The sequence below is a fragment of the Xenopus tropicalis genome, chromosome 4, assembly GCF_000004195.4.
Source record: "Xenopus tropicalis strain Nigerian chromosome 4, UCB_Xtro_10.0, whole genome shotgun sequence".
Lineage (NCBI taxonomy): Eukaryota > Metazoa > Chordata > Amphibia > Anura > Pipidae > Xenopus > Xenopus tropicalis.
The window spans coordinates 60,861,682-60,876,008 of record NC_030680.2 but is presented as its reverse complement, the minus strand read 5'-3'; the positions used below and the strand labels follow the sequence as shown (position 1 = coordinate 60,876,008).

Sequence of the window (14,327 nt, the reverse complement as noted above, 5' to 3'; positions counted from 1 at the left end):
GTTGTTTTTGTCGATGGCCTAGATTTATTTTTCTGAAATCGTTTAGTTGCAGGCAAGAACATAATCAAGTTAACTGAAAGGAATGCTAAAACAGACACAGATTGTTGCCTGCTATAGCAGCAGAGGTCACCACAATAGTAATCCATAATCCTTTTTAAGCACACAAAATGCATCAAAGGGCTGTCCAGCTTTCCATCCAATGAATGCCTGCTGTTTAACAGAAACCACAGTGGACACCCTTGGAAAAAAATATTTCTTATTCCCTTTAAACAGAAAAAATAAATGAGAATGAGTATAAGACCTCAATGAGAATGAGTATAACACCTCAAAGCTTACGTAGCACATAGGTGCTACATTGGGGCAGTTAAAATAGTGGCCAAATAAGCTATTAGTTTTAATAATCTTATAAACATTAGAAACAGAAATCTGTATTATAGGGTCTAGCTGTATGGATAAATTCCCCATATATAATTTAGCAACAGAAGTTTGATCTTAACTTGTAGATTTATATTGTAGCCTAATGTAGCCTCTATCTTATCATAGGTGGTGAAAGAGATGGACAATGAAAAGAGGATCCGGCTACTGCAGTTTGTAACTGGAACATGTCGCCTTCCAGTGGGTGGATTTGTAGAATTAATAGGCAAGTCCTTATTATGTAATATCCAGGTTTTGCACTAGGTTCCCTCATTTGCTCTGTTAATGCTCTGTTCTGTCTTCCCACCAACCTTCACCGAGTTTCAACATTTTGCCTTACTTTCTATATCTTTGCAGGTAGCAATGGACCTCAAAAGTTTTGCATTGACAGAGTTGGTAAAGATACTTGGCTGCCACGGAGTCACACATGGTAAGAGTTCCACAATATAGTCCACCCAGAGATTTGTACCCTGGCACACAGTTGCTGAAGTAATTATACAGACACGCTTACCATAGTTCAGGCTATTGGCTAACTAATGGATCAAAAAAATCTGTTTCTGTGCCCATTACATTTTATTGAATTTATGAGTTATTTTTATAGCAATAACATCCAGGAATGACACACACTTTTGAAAGTACTCAATGTGCTATTTATCTTTCTTCAGCTTTAACCGCTTGGACCTTCCTCCTTACAAGAGTTATGAGCAGCTTAAAGAGAAGTTGCTTTTTGCTATTGAAGAGACAGAAGGATTTGGCCAAGAATGATTAAATTGATCATCTAAGATGAGAGAAACTGGAGGAAAAAAAAGTCTGCCTAACTGGTTGAATAAGAGTAGCTTGATGGTAGTATTTGGGACAGGCATATATTATAGGTGTGGTATGTCTGTTCAGTCACTCTGTGTGGCCCTTGGAAGCACAATGTGTTTCATTTATCAGCAGGTCCTAATGTTTCTAAAAATGTATTAACATTTTATGTTCTACAAAATTGTGAATGTTGCTTTACAATGGATGCAGACTGGACTTTGGCCAACTAAGGCAATTCTCTTCCTCAGGCCTGTTCCTGACCTTTTTCTTATTTTTTGATAATTTTGTCATTCAAATTAGCTTGTGTTGTATTCAGCACTGATGAATTTTAAGCTGTCTGTGCAGTTTATGGTCACTTATTGTTCTAGATTTCATCTGAGGAAGTTTCAATACTGGACCTACCGTATCTATTCAGTAATGTAGCTCAGTCAAGGGACAGCCTAAAAATATCTAGAGATCGTTAAAGGAAAAAGGCAGAAGTAGAAAGCTGATAATATTTTACCAAATAAAGTCATCAGAAAATTCTGCCCTGAAGGGAGCAAGTCCATCAACCTAATATGGTAGCTAGAGGAACTAGTGGGCCATTTTAATTGGTTCTTGTTGACATAATAACTAGCAAGGGACAATGGGACTAATCATTTAAAAACACTGAAGGACTGGCATGCTTCCTTCAGCATGGTCATAACTTAAAGGGATACTGGCATCAGTATTTAAAACTAGCATTTGTAAACATTATGGTCACATTTTATTCTTGCATTAACAAGAATATTTCTTGCCATTTGTAAGAGCAAACAAAAAAAATAGTCCTCACATTGTATTTTTCCATGTAGTGACATTGTCTTGTTTAACCACATTCTGTAATTTGGATCTCCATAGTTTGTCCACTTAAAAAACCTTTAAACAGATAATGATATCTCACCTGGGATCAAGGTACTGTTTTATTATTACAGAGAAAAAGGAGATGATTTTTAAATGTAAATTATTTGATTAAAATGGACTCTATTGAAGATTACTGTAATTTGAAACTTTATGGATAATGGGTTTATAAAGGTAAATCTCAAGTAAGTCACAAAACATAACCCAGCTCCATTTTTGTGATGACTGTATCCCTTTAAGGAATGGTTTTGTTAATTCAGCTGTACCATTTCATAACACCATAAAAGCCTTTTTATCTACTAGGATGCGGGTCAGTATGGATGACTGAAAAAATATACACATATATGACTATCTATTGATCCTACTTGGCTTGATAGAATCACTGTAGCTGTCTTTCCTAAAAAGTCCTGCTTTTTCTGTTAAATGGCAGAATCCTGTTTTGTATGTTCAATCCACAGCCATCTGTTAATATTTGTAACTGTGTTGGATAACAGCAAATGTACATAGAATGTATATAGAAGATCTATATTATATATAAAAGTTTAAAAAAAAGAGACACTTGCAAGAGCTTTGGGTGAATCACCGAAGTTTTTTACAGCACTGATCTGCGTCCATGATGCTAAATTTCCTGTGCAATAAACATGCTGAGATTTGTTTAATGCGTTGGTGCTCAGTCCATGGTGTTAAGTGTCAAGAATATGAGCGTGTGCTTGAAACACGAGTAAACTGTTAAAGCGTCAGAATCACTGTGTAAAGGGGATCTAAACCCAAACTTTATACAGTATAAACTTCTTCAGCGTGGTCCTCTGAGCACTTTTGCTATTTATATACATTTTTTGTTTTAGGGGTTTTTTCAATATTAACAGCTCATGACAGAATTTCAGCTCAACAGTCCCCTTTTTGAAGGCCACAGTGACAGCAACACTAACTGTGCACTTCCTATCTCCAATTAACCCTTGAGTTGTTTGACTCTCAGTTAAGCCAAGAACTTGGTATCGGCTATCTAAATATCTGAGAAACCACTAAAAATAGAAGTGCTCAGAGAAGCACAAGTTAACATCAATTTATTGTTTGGGTTAAAATCTACTTTAAGGTTGAGTATGACACTTTGTAAACTGGCAGTAAGGTATTAATCAGACCCAGTTAATTGGTCATGAAACCTCCTATCCCCTTAGTTTTACATTGTTTATTTGTTAATAATGTTTTATATTTTCCATTTCCTTTTTGGTCCTTTTCTTGCCTTTATCCCCAGGATTACCCTTCCCTCCTGCTTTTTTACTTTATTTAAGGTTTGCTATGTCTGGTGCCAAGTGAGAGAAGCAGGAAATGCTTTCATGTAAGGCAGAAATGTGGAGTATGTGAGGAGCTCCTGTGCAAATACACAGCCAGCTGCCTTACAAGGATGGCATTGACAGCCTGTCTCACCTTTTATAAAAGCACGCTTGTGTTAAGGGAGACAACCGCACGGTCATCTCCTCTTTATAAACCGCCCACAGTGTCCGCCTATTAAAAGTCCAATTAAGAATAACACGTCCTTTTTTATATTAGTTTACATTTTAAAATGTAAGTTATATCTTATTTACGTATTAACCCCTACAAAGAAAACAATACTGCAGGTTTTTGCAAGTGGAGTTTTAGCTAAGTTACAGAATATAATGTATTCAGAAAATAAATACAAGACAACACAACAATGTGGTTTGCTCATTAGTTCTACTGCCCTTTAGGGCTTATGAATTTAATTCAGACTTTGGCTCTATCTGCAGGAACTGATGCGAGTCATAACCTCTTGCAAAATGCTGTGTAATGTCGAGGCTTTATAAGTAAAAGGGAATGATAAAGAAGCTTTGTTTTCCTCTAGTGTGAAGTCACAATTTACATTTACACAAACATTTATTTATTTATTTGTTTTTTTTAAATATTTTTACCTAAATAACTTGGGTACAGTGGGGTTAAATCATGAACTGCTTAAAGCAGAACTAAACTTTTAAAATAAGTATGCCTAGAAATGTTATATACTGAACTTATTGCACCAGATTAAAGGTTAAGTATCTCTATAGTAGTAATGATCCAGGCTTTTAAAGTTTGCAGGAGCTCCCCATCTTGTTAGGAGTGTCAGTGACACTGCACATGCTCAATGTGTTCTGGGCAGCTGTTGAGAAGCTACGCTTAGGGGTTGTCACAAATTATTAAGCAGAAAATGGGTCTGGCCTGTCATACAAGCCGATGCTACAGGGCTGATTATTAAAGCCTGATGTCAGTTGCACTGTATCTGTATTATTTATTAATCAATCATTTATATTCTATATATACAGTATATTGTGCATCGGTTCCTAAGCTCTGTGAATAAAAAAAAAAAAAAGGTTTCTGTAAATGTTTTCAAGCTTTAAGATTACTTGAAACTAAAGGGCTGTGGTTGTGCACCAAGCCACCAAGAAATGCCCTGACAAACATTCCCTGTTTTGTTTGGGGGGAGGGCATTTCTTGGTGGCTTGGTGCGCAGAATGTCTTGGCCTATATATATATATATATATATATATATATATATATATTGATAATGGGTGAATACAGAGGACCTGAAAGCACCCAGTGCACTTCCTTGACAGGGCCCTTCAGGTGATTGCCATTCAAGAAAATAAAAAGGAGATTTTGAGATTTGCGCCTCCGTACTATTGCCAGAGCTGTCAAGTGTCACGTTACACAAGCCCACACGATAGCAGCACGCTGTAACAATCCTGCATTGCTGTTAAGATTCATAAAGATCTGTATTTTCTATGTGAACTCAGCAACCCCTCAAAATTTGCATCCATTGACTTTGTTTTTTAAAATCTAATGTGGCAGTGTGATTGGGTGAATTTCCACATTATTTTCTGCTCTGTCAACTTTCCTGTATTTTTCAGGTGTTCTATGTATGCCCCTGATGGGGGTGGAACAGGGGTGTTGTCTGGGTTTGACAGGGGTGTGGCCAAAATCACCTGGATTCCATTTTGGGGAGATTCACTCATCTGCTTTACCCTTAAAGAGCTTAACATTTTTAAAATCAGCAGTATATGGTTTGCTGAAATCTCTAAAGCCCCAAATCAAGTATTTTTTTATTAGTCTTACTAATTTAATAGGAACTCACCTTGTGCAGGGTATATTGGAACCTTGGCTTTCTCTTGTTCTGTGCTGCAATGTTCAGGTATGCATTGAGCAGAAATGTGTCTTTGTTTGTATTCATTATTAGCTTTACCATTTCCAGCCTACATCTAAAAAAAAAAGATGGTTGCTCTGGTTCTGTTGCTGGTTGCTGTGAAGGTTTATTGCTGATTGGTATCTTTTCTCAGACCCTCTCTTAGGGCCGTGACAGACGGGAAGATTAGTCGCCCGCAACAAGGGAGATCTAATCTAATTTCCCCGAAATGCCATCCCACCAGTGCGAATGTAAATCGCCGGTGGGATGTCATACGCGGCACGGTGATGGAATGGCATTTAAGGGAGATTTGATGCGCGGCAACTAATCTCCCCGTTTGAATTGATGGAAGCCCTAGCAACCACATAAAATCTAAAATTCTGAGCCTGGCGCTTCAACAGTAAGGGGTGGATGTGAGTTAAGAGCTTAATATAGGGTTGTCACCTTTTGCCGTGGCTAACCCCGGGCAGTGGAGCAGGACGTGGCATCGCTGGGCGGGGCAGTGACTGATCACCGTGGCAATCTGAAAGAGTCCTGCCTGGTTTTCTAAGTTGGGGAAACAAGGCAGATGGTTTTGACCAGGACAGTCCTTCCTTATCAATGGGTGAAAGTTAGAACTCGCCATTTAATAAATAAACTTCTAAAAAATCCTGTATTAATCCTATAGTAATGAATAGAACGTGGGTGAGTTTTTATGTATTAATCTCTAAATTGATTGATAAATCTGCCTCTAAAAAATGAAGACCAATTGCAAATTGTCATGGATTGGTTTAAAAAAAAATGAAAATAAAACTGGTTGGAAGATTTTCTGCTGAAAATAAACATTTTAAAGAGCTATGTCAAGGTCTGGAGATGCCAAAAAGCACAAGAGTGATTCGGCTACAATGTAAGAAAAGGTTTTGTGATCAAATCTTACACTGCACACACCTCATACAATCCCATATAATGGCAGTATTGCATTTCAGCAGCAGAGACTGGGCAACTTGGATGGTAAGTAATACAGGGAAATGCTGCAAGAGAACCTGCTTTAGTCTGCTAACAGTGAATCTTGAGGGATATTTCACCTTTCGCCAAGACTGTGATCCCAAAACCAATGCAAAAGTAACACAGGAACGGACATCCTATAATAGACCAGTCAAAGCCCTGATCTTAAAACTATGAAAAACATTGCCATTATTTGAAAGGTTGGTGCAAAAGCATCATCTATCTAAACTGAATAACTCAATGCAAAACCTGAAAGCGCAGGCCATGATTACTACTTAAAGGGCCACAACATTAGTTCAATCAATGGGGCTTGGTCTGAACATAATTTTGTGCCTGTTTTTTTAAACAGGTTTTTGTTAAGATGAACAGGGAAAAGTTAAAAAGGAGAGTTTTGCAGAGTCCAGATGAAATATACAGTATTACCATTGTGCTATTTAATTAGGGTACAGTGCACCATCTTGTCTTGTGTCACTTTGGCAGCTTGTGCTCACTGATCACTGACCCAATCTGCAATCCAAGAAGAGATTGCAGGCCAAGATGGCACTTGCCACTAATATAACCAAGGGTAGGGTTTAGTTTCCTTTAAGCTTTTTTTGCTACCATAAAAGTTAGTTTAAAAAAAACAACTCATTTAACTTTGAGGGGGTTATGTAATAAAAGGCACTAAGTTTGCCCATGAGCTGTAACCCATAGCAACCAATCAGCAAATAGAATTTACTAGTTTAAAATTGTTAGCAAATATCTTATTGGTTGCTATGGGTTACTGCTACTGGGTAAACTTAGTGCCTCTTATTACATATGAGGGTCAGTGTTTTGCTATAAAAATATAATAGAGACCACAATTCCAGTAGTGGATATGTATATATATATATATATATATATATATCTAGTAATATGAAAGAATTGGCCGAGTCTGAATAGTTTATCAAGGCACTGTATAAAATATACTATTGATGTCGGAGACAAGCTTCTGAGATTGGTATAGCAAATACGCTGTTTTGTTGTACTTATTTCTTTTATGTTCTGAGACAGCTAGATCTAGCCTTGTGCATTTTATTTTAGCTGTACCACCTGAATCCTTTGGCTGATACCAGGCTAATCTCCTGGTATGTATAACCGTCAGAGAATTTCTTCAGAGACAGACTCTGTTTCTCGTCTGGTTTCAGAGAACAAGTCTAGAAGCTGTGGTTTGGGCTGGCTGTTTTTGGAACATTAGCAGGATGAAAAAAGCAAAACAGACCTTGTGACACAATGACAGAATTAATTCTGTATCATTTAAAAATAGAATTGACAGGAAAACAGCTCACCGCAAAAACAAGGAAAACGGAAAGAAAATGTCCCTTTAGTTCATGTCAGAGCAGTTCCTTCTCTTTCTAAGCCGAGGAATTGCGAAGATGCTGTACCTGTAACAGACACCTGTTGGTATCCTTACAACCTGACTGTGACAGCACACTTCAACTGTTGCCTTGGTAACAAATCATAATTGTTCTTCATAAAAAAAAGTGCAGAGCTTTACATTTTACATTTACTGCTTTCCAAACTGAAAAGGCACAAATGAAAAAAACAAGAAAATACGCAAATGTTTTGTATCGTTGCACAAATGAAAGCGTAAAAAAAAAACCTCTAAAGCCTCGAAGCAAAGAAAGATCTTCCAGTTGTAAAAAGGACACCTGCCATTGGCTTCTACATGATCTCCACATCACAAGATTTCCATTTCCTCCTATTTTGAGTGTAGTATATTCTGTTTTCTAAGCTTTCACAATCAGCACTTCATCATCATCATCATCATTATCAGCAGTTATTAGCAAATTGAATCAGGGGAACATGGCAGTGAGTGCTGAGTTTTTTTTTTCTGCCCTTTAGTGGGTTAAAATTTTAAATTACCCAGTAGACCAACAATGAATGTAGCACTGAAAGCAAACGGATGTAACTAGACAACTATAAAATATGCTAGTGTTAAAACCGATTTCAGAAAATGTTCAAAATAAAAACAATACAAACTTTGTTGTTGCTGTTCCTGAATAAGCAAAACAGTATTTATTTGAGTATAAACAAATATGTCATATTATTTTATGTGCATACAGATGTAGTGTTTCAGGTGTCCGTATTACATTGAACATTTGTGCCTTATTGTTCAGCATGTCTATCCACTAAGAATTATTTTAGCTTGTCTGTTTATTACATTGTACTTATGATCTAGGGCCCCAATCTGCTTCTGGGTGATCACAACACCCATAAAATATTGTTTCTTAAGCTGGCCATACACGCACCGATAATATCGTACAAAACCTCGTTTCGTACGATATTCGGTGCGTGTATGGCAAGTTGGCGAGGCGACCGATATCGCAGGACGCTGGGTTAAAAGATTTTGATCGGCACCATAGAAGGTGCCTGAGCAAAATCTGCCTTCAGAGCTGAATCTGCAGAAGGAGGTAGAATCCCTATTGTTTCTACCTCCATATCTGCCGTTTCAGCCCTGAACGTTAGTGGCCGATTGGAACGATCTTTCGTGCGACCGATGGTCACGCGAAAGATTGAAAATCACCATGTGTGTGGCCACCTTTAAGCTGGCCATACACGTGGCGATCTGACGATGTCGATTCAGCTCTGAAGGGAGAATTTTGGTCAGGCGCCTTCTATGGCGCCCGATCAAAATTTTCTAACCTGGCCGATCGACGAGCCGACCGATTTCAGCAGCTTCCTGCGACATCGGTCGGCTCGCTGACATACCATACACGCACCGATTATCGTACGAAACGAGGTTTCGTACGATAATATCGGTGCGTGTATGGCCACCTTTAGAGCTGTACTTAAGCTGTTACTTTCCAGTGTAGCAATTTGCAAAGATGGCTAAGATAAGATTGTTAAATACCTGAGGCAACGTGATTATTTGCTTGAAGGTAATAAAAGTAGTGGTTGCTTTGGTCATACATTTTCTCTGTTGTTTATCACCTCTCCATGGGCATATTAATAGAAAAATCTCCCCCACCAGTGAACACTGGTAACATGATAAAGAAGGGAGTCATATTTTGCTTCAGTATCTCTGTTTGAGATGTTTTAAACTGGCAGAGAATCATTCCTTTATATACAATTTTTTTTCCTACTCACTTTGGGCAGTTTGGAATGCAAAGATTTTCCAAAATGCCAAACATTTTTCTTGTACTGTTCTTACAGGGTATTCCTTGTTGGAATGTGACAGTCTGTGCATTTAACTTGCACATCCTCAGCAACCAGCTGATCCAAATATATTTGGAAAGCTTTATTTTCATTATTAAACCTGTTCTACGTTAATTTTTGTCTGTTCCATTAGTATACATACAATATTTGGACAGGATTGTCACATTAACTGTGCATTATAATAATAAAGCTACAGTCATCCTCAAATTCTTGTATGAGTTCTCTTTGTACTTTAAACTTTAAAACATTGCCTGTGATATCTGATATATATAGCTTAATCATTGTGTTAAATTTGCTAAACTTGGACCAACTGAGCAAAATTGTAGCCATCATTATATTTCCATAATGCAACCTTCCTTTAGGGGCACATTTACTAACCCACGAACGGGCCGAATGCGTCCGATTGCGTTTTTTTCGTAATGATCGGTAATTTTGCGATTTTTTCGTATTTTTGCGATTTTTTCGGCGTCTTTACGATTTTTGCGAAAAAACGCGAGTTTTTCGTAGCCATTACGAAAGTTGTGCAATGTCGCGATTCTTTCGTAGCGGTAAAACTTGTGCGAAACGTCGCGCCTTTTAAGTTTTAACGCTACGAAAAAAGGCGCGACTTTGCGCGCAAGTGTTAACGCTACGAAAAAATCGCAAAAAATACGAAAAAATCGCAAAATTACCGAAAAAGTCGCAAAATGTTCGTTTCCAATCGGAATTTTTCCAATTCGGATTCGAAATTGTGTCTTAGTAAATCAGCCCCTTAGTGTATAACTGTCCCATAGCTGAACAGAGAGCTCAAACTAATAGGAATGAACCAGAAACATATTATTATATTAACTGTACTGGATCAGTACATGTTGTCATTGACAGCTTGCGGTCCACATTAATCTATTCAGACGTGATTCAAGCACATACGGTCCCAAACACTCTATATATACAGTATATATATATATATATATATATGTTTACAAATGATCTGTGCTGGAAAAAGAACATTTTGCAAGTTTTTAGCAAGCAGGAATTGCAAGCCAAAGATATCTGACAGGATAGCCCTAAAACATAAGTGGTACTTGCTGTGCAAATGTGTAAAGTGGAACTGTTACTCACTACTTGTATACTTGACTTTTTTATTCACCATATCCCCAAAAAGTTCCCTGATGTATTAATATGCAGTGTTGTAGCTGTAAGATGAATCATGCAAAAGAATTAAATCACATTTTTAAAATTGCGCCTTCTCCCTTTTTGCTTCCAAAGGCATTGTATACAATTGTATTGTTGTAAATGCCTAGCTGCAAATATGTATGTATGTATGTATATCGTTATTTATATATGATAATGATGTGCAATAATAAGTGGGTTGTGATTACTTTTAATCAGGAGATTAGTCAACACTCGGTACATTATTACTTACTAGTAGCTTTAAAGGCCCCGGTAATGAAATAGAGAAGGATGTGTGCCTTTAAATATGCCAATACAATCCCCCCAATGGAAAATGACTTTGGGGGTACATTTTTTGCACCATAGAATGAACAATATTAGAAGAAAACGTGTAGTAAACCTATTCCATCTTAGCCAGATTCAGTTAATAACTACTGTATGCCTAGCAGCTGGAGCTTTCCCATAGACTTTATAAGTGCCTGGAGGCACTTGTATTAAAGGACATGTAAACCCCACATGCAAAAATGTAATCAGTGAACAGCCTCTTTGAAATCTTTCAATACCTGCCACACTGGTTGTACAGAGGTTAATAGTAAGGCTGCAAAATCCCCTTAATCACTTAGATTTGCTTCTCCTCCTGTAACCCACTCACCCCCTCCCTCAGGAATTTGCTTTGGCTGTTGGCTTGTGGACATGCTCAGTTGTTCTAAGCTCAGATTACTAAACACGCTCTCCAGTCTAGCAGCCAGTGAAGAGATGGCATTGCTGGTTCCCATAGAAACTCAGCTCTAGCTGGCTGCTTCAATTTTTTTCTCCTGAGCTCAGCTTTACCATTACAGTGCTCAAACAAAGCAGAACTTTTATCAGAGACAGTTGTGCCTGTGTGAGCCTGTATTCTTGATGAAATGTATGCTGAATAAGGGTCTGTGTGTGCATGCTGTTTGCAGATTTAAATGTATCTGATTATGTATCAGAGAGAAAATGGCCACTGGAAAAAGCTGCTATTTGCTCTAGGAAAATGTGATGGTGCTGGCAAACGGAGGGGATATATGCAGTACAAATGATGCCATTTGGGTGGGGGAGACTTGCCCAACTGATATACATTGTAGGCAAATGTAGGCTTTACATGTCCTTTAATGTAAAGATGGAGTTCAGATGATTAGGAGTAGAGATGTAGCGAACTGTTCGCCGGAGAACTAATTCGCACGAAAATCGGGTGTTCGCAAGTTCGCGAACTTTTAGCGATGTTCGCAATTTTGGGTTCGCCTTAGCTGGAGCCAAATTTTGACCTCTCACCCCAGAGCCAGCAGATACATGGCAGCCAATCAGGCAGCTCTCCTTCCTGGACCACCCCCGGACCACTCCCTTCCATATATAAACCGAAGCCCAGCAGCCATTTTACATTCTGCCTGTGTGTGCTTGATGAGTTAGCATAGGGAGAGAGCTGTGCAGGGGTTTGAGGGACAGTTTAGGTAGCTTTGCTGACTAGTAATCTACTTTCTACTGCTCTGTATGTAGCTGCTGGGGACAGCTGTCCTGCTGATCTCATCTGCTGTAACCCAATAGTCCTTGTAAGGACTGCTTTTATTTTCTGATTACTGATTACAACAATGTATTTTTCAGAGAAATTTTTGCCCTTGATTCCCCTCCTGCATGTCACTGTCCAGGTCGTGGCACCCTTTAAACAACTTTAAAATCAGTTTTCTGGCCATTAATGGCTTTTCTAGGTTTCAAAGTTCGCCTTCCCATTGAAGTCTATGGGGTTCGCAAAGTTCGCAAAAGTTCGCACTTTTTGGCAGAAGTTCGCAAACGGGTTCGCGAACTTTTTATGTGAGGTTCGCTACATCTCTAATTAGGAGGACTAACTGGCAGGCCAACTGGCAGCAAAATAATAACCTTATGATGCCCTTCTGTACAAACAGAACCTTGTATTACTGTAAAACCCTTGAGGTACAAATTGTTAGATTGTGTCTGAGAGTCAGAAGAATTAAAGAAGGAGACAATACCTCCCCTGTTCAACACCATTATACAATTTTGTGGATTTAAAAATGTTAGTCATCAGTTAGAGACCACATTAGGTTTGTAGAGAGATTGGTGTATGAATATGTGACAAGAAAAGATTAACATAACTCAGACCGACATGCCGGCCAATAAAATTTCAACTTACATTATACAACCAAAGTTCGGCTTTGATTAGTGTTGTCCAACTGGTGGCCTGCAGACTCCCTCTGTGTGCCCCCCCCGTCTGGCTGCTGTGATAGCTTACCTTTGTGTAATCTTTAAATGGTATCAGTACTGAGGTTAATTTCCCCTTGCATTGTTCACACCTCAGATTCAGGCTGTAATCTCCTCTATTGTTCATACCTGTAAACTCCTTTATTATTCACTCTTCTAAGACCCTTCATTGTTCAAACCTCACACCATATGCTGCCTGTGTGTGCCATAATCTGCCTGCCCTATACAGGTATGGGATCCCTTATCCGAAAACCCATTATCCAGAAAGCTCCGAATTACGGAAAGCCCATTTCCCATAGATTCCATTTTAATCAAATAATTCAGAATTTTAAAACTAATACATTCGTGCCAAGAGCAGTGTCCCCATATACATTGGTGCCCAGCAGCAGTGCCCCCTAATACATTGGTGGTCAGTGTGCTCCGCAGCCCCCCCTAACACATTGGCGACCTGCAGCAGTTTTACTTATCCTCTTCGGCTTCTCCGGTGGCTCCTCAGCGGCATCTTTGCATCCTTCACAGGCCGTCGCCTCTGCACTTATGTCTCCACGCAAATGGACACAGGCCCTTATAAGGTTGCGCCCCGTGCGTACTGACGTCACATGTACACAAGGGGCGCAACCATCCAGATGACCAATGACAGGGCCCGGATTTTATTAAAGGCCCGAGCGACTAAGAAAACTGTAGCACCGCCGGGCCCCCTTTAAAAGTAAAAATTGCCCGGGACAGCTGTCCCCGCTGTGCCCCCCTGATGGCGGCCCTGTGTGCCTGCCCTATGTGGAGAGTTTGTTAGCATTTGAAAATAATTATGGGGTCCCTAAGGTGTGTAATTACATGTTGGGGGTTGATGTGCTACCCACAGGGAAGGAGGAGCCATATGGATTTAAGGGTATGGCTTATTATGATTTAATTAACTTTTTTCACATATAAGTTATAGGTGATACCCCTGCAGTGAGCGCCAACCATTTGTCTTTTCGATGTGCTATTAATGGTGATTAATGCGAATTTGGTCTTAAAAATGTTTGTGTTAATATGGGCGTGGTTTAAAAAAAGGGAGGGGGCAAAATGGGCTTCTATTATCAGCCCTCCAACACATAGGCCAAAAAAATTCCAGCCCTCAGTACCACAGAAGTTGGACATCACTGGCCTAAGATTAATAGCAAAATACAGCACAGATTTATTATCTATTGTTTAAATGTCTAAAATGTATATTCACTTATGTGGAAGGAAGGGAAACCAAGCCAATTTGCTCACCTGCTGGAATCTTATAAACCCAGCATGTATGATTATTAACAGGTAGGTTACAGAATATATTATGAACCACAAAGGTTTTGCCAGATGTTCAAGAATGCACAGAAAACCCCCAGAACAAATCGGACACCTGCTGGTCAATATATGGAACAACACATACTTCTGAGAATATATTATCATTATGTGGGCAGTAAACCTTAAAATTAACATATAGTATGGTATAGCATATTTTCAGCAGTAAATTTACTCAGAAATCCCCTTCTACATAATA

General features: G+C 38.8%; 1 protein-coding gene across 3 annotated transcripts in view; it reads left to right on the top strand.

Moving 5' to 3' along the window:
- The window catches only part of wwp2 (WW domain containing E3 ubiquitin protein ligase 2), a 52,627-nt gene extending 49,874 nt beyond the window's left edge, over positions 1-2,753 (top strand). For 2 of the 3 annotated variants that reach the window (XM_012960385.3, XM_012960386.3), the window contains 3 exons: positions 544-640; positions 772-844; positions 1,080-2,753. In XM_012960385.3, coding sequence (XP_012815839.1) covers positions 544-640; positions 772-844; positions 1,080-1,179 — 270 coding nt within the window. In that variant the 3' untranslated portion in view covers positions 1,180-2,753. 3 annotated transcript variants of the gene reach the window in all.
- Positions 2,754-14,327: the final 11,574 nt, after the last annotated feature.